Source organism: Xiphophorus couchianus, chromosome 20, assembly GCF_001444195.1.
Source record: "Xiphophorus couchianus chromosome 20, X_couchianus-1.0, whole genome shotgun sequence".
In the NCBI taxonomy this organism is placed as follows: Eukaryota; Metazoa; Chordata; class Actinopteri; order Cyprinodontiformes; family Poeciliidae; genus Xiphophorus; species Xiphophorus couchianus.
The window spans coordinates 26,664,308-26,690,267 of record NC_040247.1 but is presented as its reverse complement, the minus strand read 5'-3'; the positions used below and the strand labels follow the sequence as shown (position 1 = coordinate 26,690,267).

The window sequence follows — 25,960 nt, the reverse complement described above, 5'->3', positions numbered from 1 at the left end:
GTACTACTTCCAGTAAAGAGGCTAGAATCAGCTACTTACATACAGGCTTTATTTGCTTCCCAAACCTCTCAACTCCCATTGGAAATACACCAGGGGTGCACACCCCACCGCCCCATGCAGCCCTCATCCAACCGCCACCAAAATTTCATATACTTACGCCTACTTTCATACATGCTCCTGGACTGGGCCCAGATCTTAAAGGGATCGGGTTTTCTGTGGGTGGTCCCGTCTCCTTGGGAGTCCTGGGAAGGCAGGCCAGGCAAGGGCTGTGAGGGGGCCGGGGGAGTGCTGCTCTCGCTGAGGGGGGCTGCCAGAGAAGAGTGCACGGGCGAGTCCGCGTGGGTGCTCCGGTGGCTGGAAACACTATGCTGGGAACTGCTCTGACTGTCCTTCCTTGACAATTGCTGTAGGGGAAGTAGATCAATATAATTTGACTCTTTAAAATAGGCTTTAATGGAGCATGGAAGATTAAACTCAGAGTTGACGTATAAGGGTTATTGCATTCTCTGCCGCTGATAAGAGAGCCATCAGAGCTGCGGCTGGTGAGAGGAGATGATGAAGATACAAAAGAGTTTCATATTATAGCAGCAAAAAGACCAACAATTGCTTCTCCTCGGGGTAAAAGGAAGAACGCTCTGTGTTTCTACCTTAATCAGCTAACAGAATAATCAAGCTGCTTTATTCAGAGAAATTCCGTTATCTTGCATGAGTACTGAGAGAAAAAAAAAAAATCTGTGTGGTTTCTCATGATTAAGTCATTCGACTGAGATAAAAACACAGTGGATCAATTTAGAAGGGCCACATTGCCTATTCCTTTTGTCTGGCAGAGGGGGGAGTTTTAACAAAGAGCTGCATTCCCTGCTGCATATGGAGAAGAGAAGTCACAGTGAATAAAGCACTTTTGGGTTTGAAATAAAGACAATTTTTACTGGTGAAGTCATAAATTGCACCCGGCCTCGCAATTACATGGGTGCTTAAACACTTGCCCAAGGATTTGAGGTATCGAAATAAAGCACATACACTTCTGAGCTCAAGTGCAAGCTGACAGCCTGTACAGAGTATGTATTTTTATTTATTTATTTATTTTTTTACAGTCTCATCTTTATCCTTAGCGTGCAGAATTCACCCTGCTGTGAAGATTTCAAACAGAAAGCAGCTAAATGAAAGAGTTACAGTCGGGGCACCAGGGAAAGAGGCAGCAGGAGAAAAAACGACAGCAGTTAAGACTCCTCACGTCACGTGACGACATATTACTTTGGATACGGTGGACAAAAATACAGCGAGGAGGGGGCGGGGGCGAGGGGGCTCGTCAGTTCTCAACTATCAAAGTGTTTGGCCTTCAAAGTGCAGCCATGTCTTCAATAAATTCTGACTCATTACTCACTGAATCTGCCTCCCACACCTCTGCAATTCATGTTTATATTCATCATGTTAGTTAAACATAAAAGAAGCTTGATTCTCTTGAAAATACTAAGTGGGTGCCGCAACTTGCACTTTGTGATCGGAGTGGAAGCTCGACGGGTTCAATGATAAACTTGAAAATCAATAGAGTCAGTTAATGAGAATGCCATTGTCTGGGGCTGCCAACAAACTTTGAGTTCTGATGCGTTCATCAGTTCACAAAATTATATTCTCTTCACTTTTATCTTTCCAAATAAATGGAACCTGCTTTAGTCAGTGAGGAACCAGTATTTGACGCACCTGAAGTCAAAACTCGCCTGCCTTTACAAATGAAAACAAATCTCTTGCCCTTGATGGATCTGTTAGCTTTGACCTTCCACAGCCACAGAGTTCTCCCTTAATGTACCGAGACCGCTCTAATGCATTGGTTTGTCCAGCTCCAGCAACTTTTAAAAGAGAAACAATATCAGAAAGACAGAAGACAAAAGACAGAAAACAAATCTCGGTTTCTGCCTAAGAAACAGAGATTGGCTCCATCAAATACTGGATCCTAGTGTGTACCGTAGGAATTGGCCAAATATCAAGGAATGTCAACATCGCCAAGCTCCCCTTCCTCCACCTCTTACTATTGCTGGTCAGCCGGCTGACAGAAGGCTCTTATACTTTTCCATTGCTTAATAAAACCTATGTTTGGACCTATGTTTTTTTTTTCCCCAAAAAGTTACATTTAAGGCTTTTTAAGAACCTTTAAAAAATGTTTAACATTGTTTAAGTTTGAAGACCAACATGATTAAAAAAATAATTTTGCTTATCTTAATTGCCCTGTGGTCTTAGCACAACACATTTGCCGAGGAGCACGGCAAATGCCATGGTTGGACAGCGGGAACTTGGGATCATTGTCGCGTCAGACTGTCAGTTCCGGGAACCACACACAAAGAAAACCCTTGTAAAGCACACATGGGGTCTGTGCAACCTCATCAGACTGTGCACAGAGAAATAAACTTGTACGACCTGCAAGACCCCGTCTTTAAGACCGCAGGAGGGTTAAACCCTGGAGTCATTGGGACGCCACAAGCTTTTTGCACTATGTGTGGTCTGGCGGGTTTGCATTGACCCGCATGCACTTTCACAAAGGGGTTTAATTGTATAGTTTCGGGAACTGATGGTCTGATAGGACAACCTCTATCACTTTCCCGCTGTCTGACTGTGACATTTCCCACACTCCTCCTGAGAGTTGTGCTAAGACCTCAGGAGGGTTAATAAATTACTTAACATTTGAACCCAATAAATGATGTTAGCTGTGTCTTTGCAAAAGCTACAAATTCCAGGTTCAGGAACTTCTTTTCTTTGATTGATGAAGGCTGAATGTATGGTGATAAATGTCGCCAGCATGGATGTTTTCTTCCCAAAATCATCAGCCTTGCAATTTAATCACAATGAAACAACATTCACATTTCCCAACCTGAACTACAACCAATAAAGGAATGTAGCGAGCATTTTTCTCAAAAAAAGTATGTAGTTTAAAAGGGTGCTGATCCTGTAATGTCTTCGCTGTCTTTGCAGCTTTAGTCATTTCATACCCAACTTTATAGGGGAGAAAATAGTGCCATCTAATGCGGATATTTTCATGTCAATTATGGCACCCACTTTGACCAATAATCTCACGTATTTCATTAATGTCAACAGGTCTAAAATGGGCTCAGAAATAAAATAAATGCAAACAGTATGTAATAAAAATATTTAGATGATTGAATTAAGTAATGTACTAAATGGAGGGCACACAAAACAAGGGGTAAGACTTGTTTAAGTGGTAAATTAATCCAGATCCTAATTGAATAAGCCAACAATAGATGAACATGTGTTTTGTTTTCATGTAATTATAATCAAAAATGCATTTTCTCAATCCATTTTAGTCATGGCACAGGTATTTGAAGAAAGAACTAATTTTGTTAAAGAAGAAGAGGTCTCAAACACAAAATTGCTGCATTAGAGGGTAAATTAAAGTGAATGAGCTTTTTTTAACTGAGACTGGTCTGTCTGTAAACCAGCTTACTTCCGGTTCTACCTGAGCAGACAGCCTGACTAACCAGCTAATGTCTTCTTTCTTCTTTTTACTTGTATAACTCTATGAAAACCAGAATGACAAAAAGATATATTCTGTACACCTAGAGTATGTGTTGCATTTAAACATGACATTAATGTAGCATGCCTTTTCCAAAACTATTTTCTTCAACAAGACAACCACCACCATGATGTACCCAGCACCAACACCTCATTCCCCAAAAAACTTTCAGCCCCTTCTAAATGACATCACATACCATCCTAGCGTAATCTCTGTACGGAGGAGACAGGTCATAATAATCCTGCAAAACAAACAAAAATAAATAAATAAACATGCATTCAGTCAGACAAGGTTTCTGGGGTCTCTCAGTCCTGATCACACATTCTGCTCTCGCGCTACAAACTTAGCACCCAGCATGATGCCATAATCAGCATGTTAGCAACCCAGTTCACGCGGCGCATCAAAGCCCCTGGTCCCAACCTCCGCTAGAAGAGGAGGGAGGATTTGAGAGGGCGGGGGGCTCATGTAAAGCCATAGGGATCCACCCCCGCAAAAACATAGCACCCCCATGTCTACAAACAGAGCAAGAACATCAGCACAAGTTCAAGCACACAGAATGGGGGTGTGGGAGGCTGGGATCAGGTAGCCGCACATTGAGGACAGAGGTAGATGGTGGAAAATTAGTGGGAATGCCATCACTTACCAGTTTGGGACTCTTCTTCGCAGGTGCCACTCCTGTGAAGCCGGACAGAGAAGAGAAAAAGACAAAGGGAGATGGTTACCAATGGAGTTTGTAGTCCATGTTCAGACAAAAAGTAAAAGAAGAGGGAGGGGGAAAAAAAGGAAAAAAAAAATCATTTCACAACGCAGATTCCCAAACAATGTCAAAGCAATGCACATCTAGCCCTCAACCCCCTTTATCTCAGCTCATCTCTTTCCCTGCTGGGTGCCTTTGCTTGCCCATCCGCGGCTGGCGTTCGAGGAGGGGAGGGAGGCGGATGACGGGAGGGGGGTCTAGGCAGCGCGATCTATCTGCATCACCGCCGCGTCCAGCATTTGGCTTGACTGGTGCAGCGAAACAGCGGGGCCGGCCCCAAGGGTTTATCCAGCCCGGCGCTCGCTAGACCCCGGCTACGCGCACGAGAGAGAGAAAAAGAGAGAGATAGAGAAAGGGAGAGAGAGAAAGCTTGTGTGTGTGCGTGTTCGAGGAAGAAGAAAAAAAGAAGTGTGAGCTAAGAGCGGAGAAAAGAACGTTGGGTGAGCAATTAAGCCGAGGAATAAAGAGAGAGGAGTAAAAGAAGAGAAAAGCGAGCTTTGTTCGGGAGTTCCTGGCCGTAGGCATTACCCATGGAGAAGGAATCCAAGATACTGAACATTAAATTATAGGCAACCGTCAGTTCCCCTCTTACTGAGACCATCTTCCTGTGTCCGCTGAGCGCCGCGCTCCGCTGTCGAAGGCTCCAGCATCTATAGGCAGTTGGCGCGTCCTCCAGGTCTCTCCCTTTCCCCGCTGGCTTTTTTTTTTTTCCTCCCCACCCGTCCTCCCTCTCTCTCACCTCGCCGTTCACTGTTCTCCCTCCCGTTTTTTCCCTCAGCATCATCGCCCTCTCTCCCTCCCTCCCTCCCTCCCTCTTCCTCTCTACGCTCCATCTCAGCCTGCCTCCTTCCCTCCCTCGCGCGCTGGTAAACATCTATTCAGCTGCACGCTCGCGCGCGCGCGCACGCACACACACAAGGATTCTAGCATCAGATGGCTGCATGCAGCAGTCCTGACACAAATCAAAGTGTGCTTGAGGTATGACAGACGTGTTTCTGCGTGAGCGAGCAGTAAACAGAAAGGAATCATAGCAGAAATATCATTATCACAGACAGGCGAGCTCGGAAAATAAGACTGACACGTTGCTGGAATGCGAGTGCGGGCCCGCATCCACTGAGGGAAATTTGTTGCTGAAATACGACTGACCTCTCCACCTCCGCTGATTCCTCTCTACTTCGTTCATACACAGCGCACGGGACAAAGATTATTCTTTCTTTTTTTTTTCTTTTTTAGCTGAACAATAGGTGGACACCTGTAACAAACAAACAGCCTCGCGCAACGTTTTAAAACGAGCACGAGTCGATTTCTTCCAAGGAAATGGGGCCACTATTGTGTGAATCCTTCAGGGAATCTGAGGGGACAGGATCTTGCTCAGACATGGGTGCACACAGGCTCCTCTCTGCTTTATCTCTCAGACATCTGGGTTCATTCACAGCTGACACCTCTGACTGCGTTACGTCTGGAGCAGTTTTCTTCCCAGCCCTCCATACTTCAATTTTCCCCTCCATTTTTCTCCCACCTGCTCTTCCTCTTTCCCCGACTGTTCAGAGTAATTTATTCGGGATTTGAGACGATTTAACACAAATCATGATCATGCTGTCAATCCAAAACTGGCTTGTTGCTCTGGGAAAAGGATGCTGTCAGTCAACATTAGAGATGCACATATTTGACTTTTCCTATAGTTTTCTTTAGAATTTGATGTGATGATTCTGGGATTGTTTTATTACATTTATATTATTATATTAATTTTTATATATATATACACTCACTGCCCTTGGTAATATGCTTATGGAATGAAAATGGTGGGAGTTTTAGTGTTGATGCAGTAAATACAATAAATGATTATCTGATTATTTTTGTGCACTGATCAGAGCCAATTGGAGGGGATAATTGGCCAATTCTGATCTCTGGCAGATTTATTGGTCATCTGTTGTAATAATAAGTAGAGATCCGGCTATTCCTAGACAATATCATGTTTTCCTTTACAATTTCTAATTATTTTTTCATAAGAATGCAAATGAAAGAGACCAGGGGTAGACCTAGGGTTCTTTGATGCAGGTATCAGGTTTGCTTCCAACGAAATATTTCTGAAGAACTGGTGCATCTCGTATAGTTAGTAATTTTGTCTGCATACAAGTAAAATAATATGTTTTTATTGTAAATACCAGCTGATATAGTCACTGAGGTCTGTCTTGAATATTTTTATCAAATAAATGTAACAAAATAGAAAAATGTGCAGCAGGTTTCCTCGTGGAGCCCTATTATTTATCTAATCTTGACTAAATCTTTAAAAAGCACATCAAAACTCGACACTTTTGGTTTATGCGTTTATAATTAAAAGACGACGATACTTTTTAGTTTTGAGACGGGAATGGCTGAACAAAAAAATAGAAGGCTTTTTTTTTCCTGGGCTTTCCCAGAAAGCCCAGAAACTGGTCAAGCCCCGTCTCCAGTTAATCAGTGCGTCTCTGGTCAGCATGTTACGACAGAATTTGATATTGTCTCATCAATCAATTGCAGACAATGTGATGCTGCCTGATCCAGAAAAAATAGCAAGTTGTAACGTGTAACAGAGATGTTATAATTCTGAAAATAATTAACGATTCCAACTAGTTTTGAGCTTTTCAAATCAAGTGAAAGACAAAAACCATCATGTAAGCCCTTTTCCCAGTCTTAACATTTGGTCTTAAAATTGAAAGATGGACTCATAAATCACGGCAGAAATAACAAAAGGTGAATGGTACAAAGGTCAGCATTACATTTACAGGCAGAGGCGGATCTGCTGGCGTTTGTGTGTCTGTAGGCGTAGCAGCAGAATGCGTTTGAAGCCCTCATATCAAAGGCATTGTGGATGTTTGGGCCAACCTCCGTACCCAATTACACACAAGAGGAAGGAAAGAGAGGTTTTAGACAGGTGGGCGAACTGGACAGCGCTTTGGCTGCCTGTGAGATAGTGCTCAGCTAAATCCTTTAGGGTAAAAAAAAAAAATGAACTGGAGCTGCCAAGAGGCTTATTTTCATCTTTAGACTTCAACAGTGTCAAAGCTGTTACTAAACTAAGAATACTCCGAGAAAGCTTTTCTCAGAGATGCAGGAAGATCTTTAAAAGCAAACTATATTTTCTACAAAACATTGAGACATGCCTGAGGTTCACTCAGATTGCTGCAGTGTGGGAGAGAGCAACACTTTCAGCAGACAATAGGAAGGCTGAATGGAGTACAGTAAATCTGCTCTGCTTTGTTATATGATTTAACATGACTGATTTGAAAATAATAATAATTCAATAATTCAGTGGGAATACAACAAACTGTTACAGTAATACAAACCCCAACAACCGATAATGGAGGATGATATAAATAGTATAAAAAATCAACTCTTATTCCTATTGTCATAGTTTTGAACAGGCGACTGCTCGCTCTCACACAGTGTGACGTCACCTCCGCTCTTAACATAAATAATGAATATCCACCCAAGGCAGAAAATGTAAAAAAAAAAAAAATTTTCTGAGTGCAGAACTGCATTAAGAAAATCTGGAGATCATAAATCTGTCACAAAACCTTGATTGTTGCATCTCCAAAAATAACATTTTGAATTAATTATACTCTATGTTCAAATAATTCCTTGTAGTTTGACAAAAATTGTTCTGTACCATTTGAGAGAAATAATAATAAAAAAAATTCCTCTGGTTTGGATTAGCTTTGCTCTGCTGAACCGGGTAAACTCTAACAAAAGGCACTGTACGGTTCCAGTCGGCAGATAGGAACTGTTGCACCAACCTGGCATCGCAGCAGTCACTAAACGGAAGACATTACTAAGCAGATTATCCGCTGTGCGCGTGTGTGCAGGTACGCAGCGGTAGATCTCGCCTCAGAGTGATGGCCTCCAACAGGCGGGCCCATCTGTCACCGTGGCGACAGTACCTGGTGGCTGTGGCGACGAGCAGACCGTTTCCCAAGCAACAGTTGTTGTAGCTGAATGGATAAGCAACAAGCTCACATCAGCTGGGCACATCAGTCTGTTGGATTGAAGCTTGTTTAAAACTGATAAATATATCTATGCAAGTATAAAGAAGAAATCATAAAGTTTGTTTTATTATATTTAGAACTTGTTTAGCTTGTAGCGGTTTCAAAAGAATCAGGGGTGAAGCCCCCACCCGCCTCCCTCCCTCAAATCCACCCTGAGGGGAACCCAGTGCAGACTGTCGGCAGAGCATCGTCATGGAAACAAAAGATGGTGCATAGATAGAGATTTTCCGCTCAGCCACTGGCTGTGGAGGTCTAAAGACAGGGCAGACTGGTGGAGGTGGGGAGAGAAAGCGGCTCGCCTTGTCCCCAGTGCAACAAGCAGCACTTCACAGGATTGGGCCTCCAGCAAGCCAAACGTGACGAGAGGTGGATCATTGGCAACCTAGCCAGGAATCGCCCCCCCAACCCAACCCTGCTGTGCCCCCTCCTCCCACACACATCCCACCTCATCATTGCTTTTCCGGACCGCAGTGCTGTTCGTTACGGTGCCATTGGAACGTTCAGTCAGCAGATTTTTTTATGCGAACTGAGCAAAAAATACAACGCTTCCTGGCCATACAGTGAATTGATTTCCTGCTTTGATCTGTGCAGGGACCCATCATCAGCGTTTATCTTCTCTTAATGGCCATATACAACCCTGTCCACATTAAATGCGCCTTAGAAATGCAACTGATAGTTTGTTTATGTGGGTTATGCAAGTTCGGCCCGCATTTTCAAAGTGCATCACGGATCTATGGAGAGCTTTTTGACAGGAGGCACTTAAAAGCTGTTGGTTCACTTGCTGGCCATTATGCCAACAGTAGCTGTCGAGTGTGGCAATGATCCACTTTCACATTTTCACCCTATTTGAGCTGCGTTTCCGTAAATAACAAAAAAAAGAGAACAAAGACGATGCATTTCATCTGTCGTCCTTTTTCAAGGGTGCCTTAGACCTTTTTCTATCAGAACCTAACGACAAGGACAAATAAGATAGAGCAACAAAAACTAAAAATACACCATCTACTGCCACAGTGCAGTGTCATGCCAGTGTATTCATACCCCAGATTTTGCAATGTTACGACCACAAATGTATGTTTTACTTGGGTTTTATGTCATACACCAACAAAAAGCAGTGCATTATTTTGAAATAATGAGGGAAATTATGTGAGTTCAGGTCTCCATCTAATCTGACTGATCTTTACTTGCTTTGTAGACATGAATGGGTAGAAATTTAGTCTCCAGATGCAAACCTGGTAATAAAAGATTTGTAACCATATATAGAGTAGAAGATGGTTGGAGGATAATAATAAAACACACAAAAAAACAAGTTCAAGGGGCATAAGTCGTTTTTCAAGACCCTCCACGCAAGTCCTACAATGTAAATGAATGGCAAATAAAGGTAACCTGAAGTAGATTTTATGCATCTGATTACCATAAGCAGAACATGGCAGTCAGTAAACTTTGCGAGGCATTCTTCCAATTCAATGAAGCTGGTGACACTTGGCAGTTTTAGTGCTGGAACCTGTCATTTGTCCAACCTCAGGTTATGTGCAAGATGGAGAAAAAAGCCCATCATCTCCTAGGAGTGAGAGTCCTTATCACCCAGCAGGTCTAATGTGTCACTGATGATTGATGAGTCATAGAGGAAGAGATGTGAGGGGGGTAGAGCATCATTGGGGTTTCAATGCTGCCTTTTCATCTTCTCTCCAATCCTTCGACATCTCTCCATCCACTCCTCATCCTCTTCCCCCCCATCACCCACCGTGGCTCTGTATTCTCCCCATTTCCTGCACATTGCCTCAAGCATTCGCTGTCATCAAGCACAACTTATGTCGCATTCAATACAACACCTGCTTCAGCTTACAAGTAAGGAGGTGCATCCATACAGCAGCAGAAAGGTTTTTACTTTTCAGGGGCTGACTAATGGTCTGAGCTGCTGGGCTACCGAGAGGCTGCGTTTGAGAAATCCTTCTCCGAAACCAGTTTTCACTGACAGGCTAAAAGAGCAAGTGTGTGTCCCTGTAGAGCATGCAACATTTGCACCTCTTATTTGTAATTTTTTTAAAGGGAACAACAGAGAGGAAATCAGCAGTCTCAACAATGGAAAGACGTCAGAGCCGAAATGAATTATGGGCACGTGCAGCACATCAGTGTAGGTAAGAGAAGATAGGCGAGGGAAAATGAACCCATTAGAGCAGAGTAATTAAACAAATGAAAGAGCAATGTATCACAAAATACAGAGGCGGCCGAAGCAATAAATCATTCCTGCGTGGTTTTGAGAGAAATGTATACACACGCACATATCTCAGCGGCAAGAGGATGCTAAAACAACTGTATCTTGATATGCTGCTACGTAAAAATTCCCCAACCTAACACACAGAGAAGAAAAGGGCCTTTTCACACAGGCACCGCTCTCCATTAATCTGGCAGAGGAACATGTTGGTGTTCTATTATCACCCCTCAAATGACTTACAGTAACACGCCAACACTGAAATGCTAGCAGGTCAGACTTGGCTGATTTTACACAAATTAGCTACAACTTTACGACTACCTGTCATATTGAGAAATTTCCAAAGGCAGACGTGGAAAACATGCGCAGCTGTAGTTGCTATTAAAGGCTGAACAATATATTCCCGTGTATGCATGTGGCAGTGAACGATACGTTTTTTGATTTTTCTGGCAACATTAGGTACCATAGAAGAAAATAAAACTTCTATTCCTTTCCTTTTGAGTGCCACCTGCATCCCTTGCACAAAAACGTTTTATTATTATTAAAAAAATTCTTTTGATCAATGTCATAAACCTCAGGCCTCACCAAGAATTTTCCAACTAGTGGTCAATGTTTATGCACCTATTTTATCTTGCATATTTTTATTTGTCATCTTTTGTAGAAATCAGTTTTCACTTCAACATTAAAGGGATTTTTGTTTGTTTGTTTCTGGCTAAAAAGCCATATTTTCTTGATTGATTTGTAAAAGCAGTAAAACATTCAAGGGACTGAATACTTTTTATAGACACTATAATATTCAGAAATTGTCTAGATGTTTAAATCCTGAAAAGCCAGTTTCAGCAGATAAAATCTTTGGGGTTTAAAAAAAATACAACATTGTGTTGATATACTTAATGCATAGTATGAATGTCTAACTTACAAATATCACATTGATGTCCGCCTACGACGAATCAATCTTGATATTTAGGTCTGGATAATTTGTTTAAATTACTTCACATTTGGAGTTAATTCTCCAAAAATCTTTCATTTCCCATAACTGTGAGGAATTTTCCAACTTGGAATATTTCTAAAATTCCCCAGATAGAAATCCCATAAACATGTCGGTGGTAAGATTTCCACCAATTTGCAACACTAAACAGCTGACTAAATTTGGTAAAACCATTTATTTTTAAGGGACTGCTCTCTAATATGCACTGTGCCGTTGCCTCTTCTCATATAAATAACTAACAACTGCTGAAAGCTGCCCTGCGACAGACTGGCGACCTGTCCAGGGTGTACCCCGCCTCTCGCCCGGAACGTAGCTGGAGATGGGCACCAGCAACCCTCCCGACCCCATTAGGGACAAGGGTGAACAGAAAATGGATGGATGGATGGACAACTGCTGAAAGCTTGAAAAAAACATATTTTAAAGACCATTAAATGGGACAGCTAAAATTAGGATTGGCAGATCAAAGCTTCAGAAAAAAAAATCAGAACAGAAATTGGCCACAAAGCTCTGACTGGTGCATCTCTGTTTAAAAGAAAAAAATAAGAAACTTTGTTCATAGCAGCCGATCTCCAGATGAAACATGACAGTTTAATAACCAGAAACGGCTAACAAGGTTTTCATCTGCTTCCTCATCAGAATGTACTGACTTTATTTATTACGCAGTTAATGAATACCCAATGCCACAGAGGTCCTTTCTGACTTTCACTGAAACAGAGAATAAGGTCGTCGCTTGGAAGGCTGTTGCTTTGAAAACTTCTAAATGTAAAAATTTTTCTCCCTCATGTCTGAAAAGGACTCGTTTAAGTGTCTAAAACTGAGCCGAACAGGGTCACAAAGCCTTTTAAAAAAAGATACAAACATGCTAGAAAGGTTGCTGGTGTAGAGTTAAATCAGATTTTTTAAAAATTATTTTTCATGTGCATATGATCTCACACTGTGAGGAAAAACAGCGGGAGAGAGACGAGGCGGCATGCTGTAGCAAATAGACAAGTTTCTTAACGAGTGTGTTTCCTCATGAGCCGGTCCTCGGGGATTGACCCATTTTCACGTGGGCGAGCGGGTGTGAATACATCCTGGCAGTCGGGTGGGGGGGTGCTGCTGAATAAAAACAGAGTAGGGGTGTGGAGGGGAAGATGATGGGCCAAATCTCCACCAATTAAGACTGAACTCCTGACTCTAATCTGAGAATACATGAGCGCAGGTTCCGGGAGGAAAACAGTCTTGACTGATTGACGGAGGCTGAGAGTGAGGTAGAATACCAGTGAAAACAAGACGTGCGGGTGTTTATAAGCAAAGCTGACATCAGGACCCCAATTAGAGGCCAGTGTGTCGGTGGAGGGATCCGGAGAGAGAAAGCAGCGAAGAGACTGTGAGCAGGAGAGTAATTAAGGCAGTGTGACGAGACCGTCAGTAATGTTCTCATGAGTGGGCCTGCTTGGGAACCCGTTTCTAATAGGCGTGCTATAATGTGGATGATGAAGTGCAAGTGTGCCGTGTGAAATATATAGTGGGTTATTCAAGAAGATGGTAAATGTGAGGAAAGTATTTAGGAATTCAGAGGGGTGAGATGTTTATGCCACATATGTACGTCCGTCTTGACTAATGGAAGATATTATTCTGATGATAGGTTCAGCTCATTAAACTCCATAAACTCCCTTTTAGCTTATCTGGCGAAGCTAATGAACACATTAGCTTCTAATCTGTAATTAATCACAATGGGAAAGTGTCTTACTTGTATATCTATGTTCACTGGAATATGTCTGGACTGCACACAGACATATGGAGCAAATGAAACCTCAGTCTGAAGCATGACTCAGATAATGTGACACATTGTGCAATTACAATAGATCTGCAACTAACAGTTATTTTAGTTAGATTAATCTATCGATTACTTTGATGATTAACCGATTAAGCTGACAAAAGAATTGGCACATTTTGCAGATTTTTCCATTTAAATCTTTTTATGTAATGTTAGAGATACATTAAAATGAAATAACATAGTATTTCATTGGAGAACGTTGGCTCATTTGTAGCAAAGAATGCATAAGAATGCAGGCAGCAATAAATGCATTTAACATCAACATGTGAAAAGCTCAGCTCTTTCTGCTGGACTCAACTTCAGTACAATGCATTGATCTGTCATTTGCCATAATGTACATTTTAAAAAAGGCATGTCAAAAGGTTTTAAAACCCTTTACAATAATACATGGAAAAATCTTAATTAGCCTTATAGTAATCAAACCTTTCACATGATTGCATATCTGCTTTTTGCAAGTTTCCACTAATATTTTGACAATTTATTTTTGGTGATGAACTCCAAGTCATTGATGTTGGAAGACCTTCTTGCCATCAGCCTACATCACTTCCAGTCAGAAAAACATGATGGTAAGAGCACTTCAAATCTAAAACTGCAAAAGTATCAACAATTCAGAGCATAGGTGTATATAAAACGTATTCCTAAAGGCTGAGGACAAACTTAAGTTGCTCTCGTATTGTTTCATATCTTGCCATTTCTTCAGAGTTGGGGCGGTCATGAAATAACATTTTTCAACTTGTCCAAAAATTGCGTGGAAATCTGCTATAGTGGTAGCAAACGAAGACAATGGTATTAACCCAAGGCAGACAAGCAACGTCTGTATAAGGACAATGTCGACGCTGAAGTGTTCCAATTATTATGGCTCGCTCATTACTCCTTCGGAGGAATTGAGCACTTCATCAGCGGGATTTGGTGTTTAACTGTGCAAACGAGAGAAGTGCAGACTGTTGTTCTCTTATTAATCTCCTTGATGGCGAACAAGCAAACATATTTGCTCTTTATGTCTGTTTCGGTTCCCCTCTTGTTCCTCATTAACAGTAAACAGGGTTGAAGAATACTTGCATCAAAAGGCTGTTTAGACCGCCAGTCCATTTATTTTAATTTTTTTTGTCATTTGTCCATATTCATTTTAAACTCTGATATTTTTCAGCTGAAGTCAGTTGGTGTCCATAAAGGACAGTCCCAGTATAAACTAAGGTCCAACCTGTTTTACAGACACCGTTTAAATCCCTTAACAGGGTGAGATTGTACCATTTTATGGGCTTGTGTGCATTATCAAGATGAGGGCATGTTGCTCATTAACACATGCAAGGAGAAGAGGACTTGTATTGTTTTTTTTCTTCTTGGCCACATATCAAGAGGCTAGACAATGAAAGAGTGACTGAATGGATGACTTTATGTAGATACAGGTATAACACTGAGAGAGAGTAACACAAAGACATAGGTTTATAGTGAGATATCATTTGTGGTTGCTATTCACTTGATGAATTTCCTTAGACAGTTTTACTTACATCACCTTGCAGAGGTTGTAAATTACCCATACATGCACACATAGAGAAAAACTGTTTTCTTCCTTCAACGAATAGGCTAGAATGCTAGTTGGGGACAATCTGACCTAGAAAATGGTGCCAATACTGGTATTACTGACCAGTATGTCTGAGAGGGACCAGATGGGAAATACTGAAATTCGGTTATTGCACTTTTATCCTTTGTTCACAGCTGCTTTGTTCCCATTTGGTGTTCCCGCACAACAATGATTGTCAATCAGTGGCCGTAACAAAAGCCGTGAGTGGCGCAGCTCGAACAGAATCCTTCACATGCCACTGCACTGTTTGCAAAGAACTGACACCGGCTCAAGAACTTGGAAAATTTATGTTAAGGGCAAAATGTCACAGACTGCAGCTCAAAGTGAAGCCTGGTAGGTGGAGAGAAAAGAAAGAAAGAAAGAAAAGAAAAAACAAGCCCAATTGGCTGCATCTTTAGAGCCATTTGCTCTAACATGGGCTCAAAATAAACTAGACAGGTTGTCAACTGGCAAACAAAGCGGAGAGGGATGAAGTAGAGGGCATCTGTGGAGACAGATAAGGTTGGTGTGAGACAGAGTAAGAACAATAGGAGAGGATATTCAGACTCTTTGACCTGAAACACCACAGTGCTTTGGGTCTTTCTTTCCCCTCTTTACACTTCAAACCCTCCTTCTTCTAACGTGGCCGTTTCCATTTCAGGTCAGCCACACTGCGCTGCAGAAGAATCCAGACCTCTTAAACTTTTTCACATTTTACTACACTGATACAAACTTTGTATTTTATTGTCTTTTTATTTTAAAACAGACCAACACAAGGTAATCCACAAAAGTGAAGGGGTAGGAAAAGGTGTGCAGTATGTAGTTGGTAGTCTGGTATTGACAATCAGGACTCCGGTATGCCATAAACAGCCGTATTTATGGCCATTTGGGTTATTGAGATCATGTGGTAGAATGGCCCAGTCAAAATCTAGACTTAAATAAAATTGAGAATCTGTAGCAAGACTCCAAAATTCCTCTTCAGACACTTTTTGTCCAACGTGGCTGTAGTTGAAATGTCTTATGAAGAGGAATGTCTCTAGCCGTACAAGGCTGACAGAGAAATACCCCAAAAGACTTGAAGCTATACCTGCAGTGATAGATGGCTCTACAATACAAAAGCAAACCACCTTCTGGTTTTTACTTGCAAAAAACCCCAAAAACCACGTATTCTTTTTCTCTGAAGTTCACAACCATGCCCTACTACGTGTTGGTTTGTCACAAAATGAAATCCACATATAATGATATTGTCATTTGCGGTTTTAATGACACCAAAAATAATAATAAAAAAAAAAAATCGAGGGTCATGAATAATTTTGCCAGACATTACATTCTTTGTGTCAGTGCCATTCACTAAGCACCTCATCCTCTCCATGATCATCCATTTCCTCAAATGTTATTTGAACTTCCTCTAGCACTCCTTCCTGTCCTCCTTACCATAATCACTGCGCTCTCTATTTTGCCTTGTTCGCAATCCAATCTCTTTTCCCCCCCAACAATTTCTATTTGCATGAATAAATAAATGTGTGTGTCGATAAAGGAGCTCTGTGAGTGAAAACAGCCTGTAAGGCAGAAGGTTATTATTTTCGTCAATAGCATTGAGCAGTCGTTCATGGCAAAGGTTCGTTGTTTTTTGGAGCGCTCTAACATATGGGCACATAAATCAGAGCCTGCCATAGATCTCAGCTCTGGCTTTCTCACTTCCATCTGTGCTGATGAGTTTAAATGCAGCCTGGAAGCTTATTCACAGACCAAATGTATATGTATAAGAAAAATAAAGATCAGGCATTTGCTCACCTCTCTGCACCAGCATGGTGACCTCGCTGCCTTTCGGTAACTTGCTGAGCATGTCCACGACCTGGTTGTGAGACATGCTCTGCACATTCCTCTTGTTCACCTCGACGATAATGTCCCCCTCCCTAAGGCCACGGCAGCGAGGGTAGTCCACGATCTGCTTCACCCTCTGCCCTCCACCGCCAAGGCTGTCCGCGATAGTGAAGCCAAAGCCCTTGTCTCCTTTCTCCATGTGTACAGTGATGAGTTCTGGTTGCGTTGCGATGGACGAAGCCAGGGTTACCACGTCACTAGAGTAGCCGAGCTGGGAGGAGGTATCGGACGCTACCTCGGTGGAGGGGCTGTGAGGTCGGGGGAAGCCATTGAGAGGCGGTCCGCCGTTGATTGGGCCGTTGGTGCTCTGACTGCCTTGGCTCGATGGAGAGTCGTAGCTGCTTGTGACCTCCTGGCCGTTGACGATGATGGGATCTTTGTTATCAAGGATGGCCACCGAGGTTACCAAACTGGTGTTTGGATCATCGGGGTCGAAAGGCAGTGGGTAGCCACGACACAGCTCCAAGTTGACCATGGAGCCGATTGGGATGGACTGAAAGATCTTCACAACTTGGGCGTGCGTGTAGCCCAGCACGCAGGTGTCATTTACACTCACAATCACATCCCCTTCGAGGTGGAGAGAAAGAGGGTGTGCAGTGACTGAACTGAACCAGTACTCCCTCCCTCTTCGCAAATAATAAACGCAACGGCACCAACCTGTCTCCATCTTCCCATCAAGGGCTGCAGGTCCATCCAGAACCAAACTCTTTATCTGCAAGAACTCATCCGGCTCGTCCCCTCCAACAACGGTGAACCCAAACCCTCGACGGCTCTTCTTCAGTTTGGTATTGATGAAGGTCCCGTTCAGTTCTGAACGGTTCCTAGTAAAGAAAGGCTTCCCACCTGAACACAAAGATAATTCTGCTTTATTTACTCTTTCGTGAAAACACACAAATTCAATTAGGCCTAACAGGATTTGGCGTGGATCCTTAAGAGAGCTACTAGAGTCTTAAAACGTGGTCTACATCTGCTAGCATTGCCCAAATGACACTTAACATCGGCTTCCCTGCAAACACAAGGTTTTAAGTATATCCTTTTTGATTAAGCTGTGCCAAAGCTTCTCCCATAAGCCGTCTGCCTGCAGTCAACGCACTCTTTTGGCGAAACATTATAGAGGTGTGGGTAATGGCACAAATCCAAGCTGTTTTTCTGCTTATTCTTTGTTTAGTCTGATGTGATTACTCTTTTAAAGTAAGCCTGATCCAAATAACAAATAGTCAGGACAACCCCTGGCTTGAGATCTGGTAATATGATGCCAGAATAAATCTGCCTTGTAATGGTGCCATCCAGAAGAAGACTTTATCTGGCAAAATAAGTCAAAGACTCTTATTGTGAAGAATTAAAGAAAATAATCCTTGAATTGATACATTGTGCTAACAGACAGTAAAATGTTCCTGCAGTTTTAGGTCCTTTTAATGAGGCGACAGGAAAAGTATCAGCAGTATTAAGCATAGAGTAACACACTCCCTCTATCTTTTGCTGAGCACTGCCAGTCAGGCTCCTTTATGTGTTTAGGGGTATCCTGCTAGGAGATATGTAGCTCAAGGTATCCTCCTCAACTCTGACCAGCTTCCCTCTCCCTGTTGAATAGAGGCAGCCCCCACAGTGTGATATTGCCACTTCTTTGTTTCATTACGAGTATGATTTTATTTTAGATTTTTATGCCACATACAGGGTTTTACTTGAAGGAAAAAATTGTCAGGTTTTGGTCTTATCCGAACAGAGCACCTTCTTTCACATGTTTGCAAAGCCCCAGTCATGGATTGTGGAAAATCTGTGAAGATGTTCTAGTCATGCAAGTACGGGCAGTGTGTTTTAAATCTCAAATTGGAAAGCTGTGGGGCTCAGGGTTTTCAAGCTGCTGAGGACAACCGATAGCCAGTCCAAACAGATGCGACAGACTCCCTGTGCTACTCTATAAAAAGCAGAATTCCAAAAAGGGTGAAACATTTTGCAAAATAAACATTTTTAGAACAGAACTACAACGAAAATTTGACAGTTTTGCTTCTATATTTTTGCTCAATTTATAGCAAGTCAGTTTCTACTAAAAGATGCTCGATCGTGTTATATACTTTTCTTCAAAAGGTTTGTGTAAACACTGTGAAACTGTGGTGTGCCTGGTGTTTACAGCGATGACCCCAAATTCCAGGGGAGGTGAAAAGGAGGCTTCATGGAGCAGGACCAAAGAGAAGGAGGACGTTCAAGTCATCTCTCCCATTGATCTTAAAGGACAAGGGTGATATCCTGGACTCCAACATCTTCTGTTTTCTAACCTTGCGCCTGGGGCAGAGATTCAAGTAGAAGCGGCAAAAGCAAATGAGGTGGATTAGCAGTGCTTGGTGTCTTTCCGGACATGCCGCTGTAGAATATCGTCTCTGCTGCCTGGAAATTGGGCTGTTAGTATGTCATGAAAGTCATGAGACTGATTTAAAGCAACAATCCTCAGTCAGAGGCCTCCTCAGATTCCCTGCAAGACTGACTGCTACTGGAGATCCATCCTGCCTACAGCATCACCATCCAAAATGACTGTTTGAGGACACGTGGATGACATGAGTGAAAGCATTTAACTGCAGTATAAAGTATTTGTGAACAGAACTGAGTCAGGCCTTCTGAATGGAGCCTAATCTTTTATTACAAAACAATGTTTAAGCTCCATGTGATGAAAGATTACGTCCAACATGTTACTTCATCTGGTTCTGACAAATTAATTTCAGCAAAAAGAAGGCAAGACGTTGATGGAGAGAGGGAACGTTAGAGATACGTGTGTTAAGTAATCAGCAGTACAACACTGTGTTTCGGCAGGACCATAGTTTATGCATACAATGAAAAATACATTACCCTCAGCTGTGTCCTTCTGTTTGTGACATTTTGTGGTGAATGCATGTCTGTGCGCAGGCGTACTATACTGCATTATTTCTTATAAAAGGAGAGCGACAGCCAAACTATATATATTATATTCACAGCAGATGAGGGAATGGACCAAGAGTCAGGGAAAAAACATAAAGTCAGGGAGTCAGATAAAGAGATTTTAAATGATTTCTTTGTCTGGCAGAATAACATAGGGGTACGACGGCCTTGGACAAGGAGACAGAAACGAGTGGGCTCAGAGCGAGACGGGAATATGGACTGAAAGACAAGAGAAACCGAGGGAAGGTAGTAAGAAAAACCCCAGCAAAACAGGGAGCTATAAAACAAAGATCAACAAAAGACAGAGGCACCCGACGGAGAGGCTCCGGAGAGTAAAAGGGGAGCTCCAGAATGAGGCAGTTAATTTTAAGCCATGACTGGGCTAATTAGACAGGCTGCTAGTGGGAGGCTGGCATGAAAGGAGCTGGCAACGATGAGAAGGAAACCCGCTGCAGCTGGAGGTGTGTGCGTCGCTTAACGATGGGTGAAATCAGGCCATTATTTGATTTGAACACGGAACATTACAAAACCGTACAGAGCACGGTTATATTAAGGACGTCTCCTCAGAATCTTGACACCGTTTCGAGTGCTCACTCGTACAAAATGTACCCCGTTGCACATTTTGAATGCGCTAAAGTTCCCCCCCACCCCGTATTGATTAAGAATAAATAAAATTGCTTCAGAGTGTCAATTCATGGCTGGTTTTTCATTGCAAAATCTAAAACACAGCCTCAGGCAATGGCAGAAAGAAATGGCAGTAGGAGCTAAATCTTATTTAGCTCATAATAGGCTGTTCAGGGTGAGAGAATGGAAGAAGATAATGAGCGCACATTTTTATTTCTATGGAAGAGAACTTACGTTTTTGTCCCATGGCGTTGGGCACGGGTGGACCCGTCTGAGGGTCCCTGTACGTCTCGTGGTTGGTGGCATAGGTGGCCAGGGGAGCGCCTGCCAATGCCGAGTCCTCAATCCATTCTGCAACAGCAAAAAACATCACATATTCTCTAGATGGGGGAATAACTAGGAGGATTACGATCCTGCTTGTACGGCTCCAGGACAAGATCTGACCCTTATGAAGCTGACTGAGAATACGAGACGAAGGAGTTAAAAAGCTCAAAATGGAGCACAGCTCGACTGGGTGCTGGTCATTGCACCCTTTTGCCATGTCTTACCTTTGTTCTTTTGCTGGTTTTGCACCTGACTTCTTGATAAAACAGACGATATTTCATTCGTGAGATGAATGAGTAAATTCATGCCCACCAGTTAGATGTTTCACATCTTCCATCGACAATCTACAATTTAAAGTAATTTTCTGCACACAGTTTCCAACAAGGCAAAGTGGTTTTATGACTTCAGTAAATAATCCTCAACAGCATGAGGTAGCTTGGAGGTATATTGACTCCATAAAGTGCTTAGAAAATAATGTACTTTTGAATACATGAGACATTTAAGCATTTTTACGACTATTTACCTCTATAAAACAAAACAAAAAAAATACTCAACTACCAAGAAAAAAAAAATAAAAATAAAAAAATCAATGCGACAGGGACAGTTTATTTACAGGTCTGAAAGGGAAGTAGGGTGAATTGAAGTTCCGACTGGAAAGAAGCCAAATTGACCAGTAGCAGTTTGAGCGGGTCCTACAAGCTTCCTGTTGAATTCATTTTAGCAGCTGTATGTGATTTATTGCCTTGTTATTTCTGCATTGGAAAGATCAAATTGAAACTTTGATGTGTATTCTCGGTGGAGAGATGTAATCAATACCTCAAAGGGGTGCAAAATGAGTAAAACTCTGCTTTTTTTTTTTTTAAAGCTGTTCTTTCTGGCCTTGAGAAAAAGTCAGCAGGTAATTGAGGTGAATCTAATGTTTTCTGCTGGATGAGCGCACAGTGGGGTGTGATAAGTGAACTCCCTTGAGGGCTGACCTGCATTTAAAATCAATTCCTCGGTGGGGTTTCCTATGCGTGCATTAACGTGAACTCAGATTGCAGAAACAGCCTCCACTCTGGTCGAGTTCGGTAGCTTCATTTGATAAGAGTCTTCCACCAAAAGCGCTACGTTCAAATTTCATGCGAGGCTTATTATTTCAAGCACAAGTCAAACTTACTTGTGTTTCGCCCTTGGAGAAAAGCTTCAAGTCAACGCAACAAATGAGACAAACGCAACAAAGAAATCCAAAATGAACGTAAATAAAGGGCTGCGCCGCGCAGGCGCAAATAATAGTTATGCCTTTATGGAACAGCACTTAGCAAATCATACGGCAGCAGCAGGCAGCATCACATAGTAAAATAGCAGTAGCTGGTACAAACACTCAAACACAGGCAACGCAGGCATAAACATGAATATAAAAGAAAGAAAATGACGCCCCTTGGCGGGGGCTTGTGAACGAACCTCGGATGTAGCGCTCACCTTCAGGTGGCTGCTGGCTTTGGGGCTGAGGCTGCTGGGCGGGCTGCTGTTCCAGCTGCCTGCGCCTCTTAGCTTCTAGCAGCGGGTTTTCGTACTGGGTCTTCCTGTTGATATGACTGTGGATCAAGGGGAGGGGGAGAAATGAGTAATGCAGGAAGAATGGATTTAAGGGGCAGGGGGAAAAAACAACAACAACAAACAAACAAACAAATGGGACAATTTGGCAGGTGTGCAGAGAACAGCAGGAGGATAGAGAATAGAGTCAGGTAAGGCCAAAGAAGGAAGGCATGGGAGGGGAAGACAAGGTCATAAGATTCTGATTAATAAATCAAAGCACATCAGACATGTACCTGTAAGAGTCTCTATTTAAATGTACATAACAAAGTTACACCAACAAAACTCTACATGTCTGGCAGGGAAAGTTGACAAAATTCCCACCAGATGTTGGTAACAACTAATGTTGCACAACATAGCAAACTGGAATAATAAAATCAATATGTTCAACATCACAGCTTAGGAACAATGTTTGAGCAGGATGTTGTCTTTCAAGTACCACACATTCAAATTGTTTGCCAATCAAATATTTTTACCCGTTGAATAAAATCTAACTCCTCTCGATGGTCATACTTGATAAATACCTTTATAAACCAAGATGCTAAAAAAAGTAGTGGGACATTCTGAAGAAAATGTGGTTTGATTGCAATTGGTGTCGGCATCTAAATATTCTGCGACTGTATTGCAATTGCATGTTCTGTTGATATTATGAAGGCCTAGTAACAACTAAAGTTAGTATACAGGTAAGTGCTGAACACATGAAGAAAAAAGGAGATGTAAAAGGCAGAGAAAGCCATGACGTTATCTGAAGTCTGTCGGTGTTCAGAAAGCAATCCTGCCCTCTATTACTGCAAATTAAGTGTTTGTAAATGTTGCTAAATAATGCATTTTCCAGGAATGGAAAGAACATTATTTCACCATTAGCCAGCCACAACCAGGTGCTGTTTGCAAGATTTCTGACAGGCAAGTCAAAAGAATAATCAGAAGACTTATGCAAGAGCCAAAGAGCATCCGCAAAGAGATTTATAAAGAGCCGGGATTTGCAGATAGGTACGTTTTAACTTCAGTGGCTTCTATGAAAACTCAATGCACAATACTCAACACTTGAAGAAAAAGATTATTGGATAACATTTGGACAGGTCTAAGAAACACTGGCTAATAAAATGCGCAGACACATTCAAAAATAGGCTCTTTAGATGTCTCTGGACATTTCCTTTTTTTTTTTTTTATCCAAAAAAATAGTGAACTCTGAAAGTGAGAATCCTGGTGCAGGGTTGTTTTCCAGCAAATGGTACCATCAGACTTCATAAAATTAAACAAAGAATGAATGGGGAAATTCATAGGGACATTCTTGACAAGAATCTGACGATAAACGAACAGCGTTTTTCTTCAGAAAGACAACGATCCCAAACAAACTGTAACAAGAAAAAGAAAACAGAAAGCTAAGTGAACGACTAAGTCAATCTCACAACTTGACATCAATTGAAGACAGAGTGTGGAAGAAGTTTCCATAACCTTTAACGTTTGAAAATGCTGTGGAAAAATGGATCAAAATTACACCTGGCCAATTAATGTGACTGTTTTTACCCAGCAGGAATCTTATTCAAGCGGTCATCTCCTATAGAAAGGCATCCATTCATTAGATTTGTTCATTTCATAATTCCACTTTGCTCATCTTAATTAATGGACACATTTGTATACATCATATTTGTGAATTATTTGAGCTGTTACTGACATCTGGTGAAAGTTTTATGTCAATAGCTCCACTGGAAATATATTTACTAGACAAACTGTTCGGGCTGAAGCCTTTTCTGAAGGTTTAATTCACAGAACCTCTTTCACATCATCTAGCATGCCTGGGAGGAGCCCAGCAGCCGAAAGCGCTTTATTATGAGGCAAATGACAGCAATTGTGAATAATGTATATGAGAAAATATATTGCATTGACAAAGCAGGACAAAAAATAAATAAAAAAAATATGCCACATCCCCGAGCCCCAGGTGCTGCTTTGAACAACATCAAATACACACTGAGCATATTTGTATTAATGCAGAAGGCCGGCAGCTCCACGCCGTCTAAAATGAATGAGGTGCACACACACACACACACACACACACACACACACACACACACAGACCCAATTGTTGATTATTTTCCCAAATGGTATTGGCACAAACAAAAATGTCCTACATTCATGCAGCCACAAAAAAGTCGAGGCACAATTTGTTTGACACTGACGGAAAACAAAACTCTAGGCTCAGATTTACAGTGAGGTCACGAGTTTTGCTTGTTGGCCTAAAAACGGGGACACTCGTCTTTTATGCCCAAGAAGAAACATTTACTAGACGAGGCTTTCAATTGATTTCTTTTCATAAATGTCTATCTGCAAACTTCATACTATGTGTGACTTACTCAACATAGTAGACCCCGTAGACTGGATCGTCGATTTTCTCCCATCCGTGAGGAAGTTCTGTAAAGGTAAAACACGAAGAGGACCAGCCAGATGAGAACGACATAGAGTTGCAGGCTTGGATTCAATCATCACTGTTGGGCAACATCATCATGAAACAAGCACTGATTTATTTGTCCATAAACCCTGATTTTCCTGATAAGCCCATGTCTCAAAACCAGAGCATCCAGTGCTACTGTCAGAAACCTTGGGGTCATTTCGATCCAATTTTATGGTGACAGCTCAACAAATTAGCCAAAATCAGAAACCTTTGTTTTCATCGGTAATGCTCTTCATCAAGGGAGATTTACATTGACACGAATATCTTTAAAATATTTCAATATTTTATATAATGAAAACCCAAAATTGCAGGTGAGAGTCGCTTATTAAAGCAATCTGTCATAAACTAAACCTTTTAGCTGAATTTTGGAATAAACTTCCAGAAAGAGATGCTCAAACACCGAGTTACTTTAAATCAAGGTTAAAAACCCATCCAGCTTAGGTTGGGTTTTTTATTGATAGATTGATTATTATAAATCTTCTGATTTATAATAATGGGAAGATTGATTGATAAGGATGCTAAAGATAAATGTAGATGTATGGCTATCTTGTAGGAGATTGTAGATAGTAAGCATAACTGCATAATAAATTAATTGTACAGATATAATCTTTGAAAAAGTAGAAATTGTGACAGAGTAAAAATCTGTGTAAATATGTATGACGTTGGACATATTTGGACGAAGCAACAAGGAGTGAGATTTACTGGACTTTGTCTTCTCATTCCTTTTTCTCAACGGATATGCAAGTTTTATATTTTATTTTATGTTTGATTTGTTTTTTTGCTTCATTCTTAATTATTTAAGGTTTTTTTTTCTTGGAATTTTATAAATGCTGAAAATACAGATTTCATTTCATTCATATATTTGACACATTTGCATGATCATTCATGGCATTTGACAAAATGTAACGTTTACTACTTGTTTCGCAATCGGTTACTGTATTGTGTTTTTATCATGTAAAGCACTTTGTACTGAGTTGTTGCTAAAATGTGCGATACAAATAAACTTGATTTTTTACATATGGACTGCTGAAATAAATGTACTTTTCAGTGTTAGCCTCATGTATTGAGATGCGCCTATAATTTGAAATCCGTCAGTGGCTCGGCAGGATCGGAGCGACTCGACAGCTTCGCAGGTCGTCTTTCTGCTCCTCACCTCTGTCACCTCTCACCGCTGACATTTCCACACATCAGATAAGAGCACAGCTGGACCCCCTGGGCAGAGGTGTATGAAAGGCTTAGCGACAGAACAGAGATGAGGACAGAGGAAAAAAAACAAAAAAACAGCAAGACGGGTCGAAGAGCGGCAGAGCCAAAA

At 41.6% G+C, this 25,960-nt stretch overlaps 1 protein-coding gene across 11 annotated transcripts in view; it reads right to left on the bottom strand.

Moving 5' to 3' along the window:
• magi1b (membrane associated guanylate kinase, WW and PDZ domain containing 1b) overlaps nt 1–25,960 on the bottom strand; it is a 146,722-nt gene that overhangs the window by 25,955 nt on the left and 94,807 nt on the right. For 3 of the 11 annotated variants that reach the window (XM_028003945.1, XM_028003937.1, XM_028003940.1), the window contains exons 8-15: nt 24,548–24,605; nt 22,065–22,198; nt 20,532–20,648; nt 17,424–17,609; nt 16,677–17,333; nt 4,167–4,198; nt 3,720–3,764; nt 158–404 (exon numbers count right to left, since the gene is read on the bottom strand). In XM_028003945.1, the coding sequence (XP_027859746.1) occupies nt 158–404; nt 3,720–3,764; nt 4,167–4,198; nt 16,677–17,333; nt 17,424–17,609; nt 20,532–20,648; nt 22,065–22,198; nt 24,548–24,605 (1,476 nt within the window). The remainder of the gene's footprint in view (nt 1–157; nt 405–3,719; nt 3,765–4,166; nt 4,199–16,676; nt 17,334–17,423; nt 17,610–20,531; nt 20,649–22,064; nt 22,199–24,547; nt 24,606–25,960) is intronic. The other 8 variants (XM_028003947.1, XM_028003948.1, XM_028003941.1 and 5 more) reach the window with 5 other exon arrangements.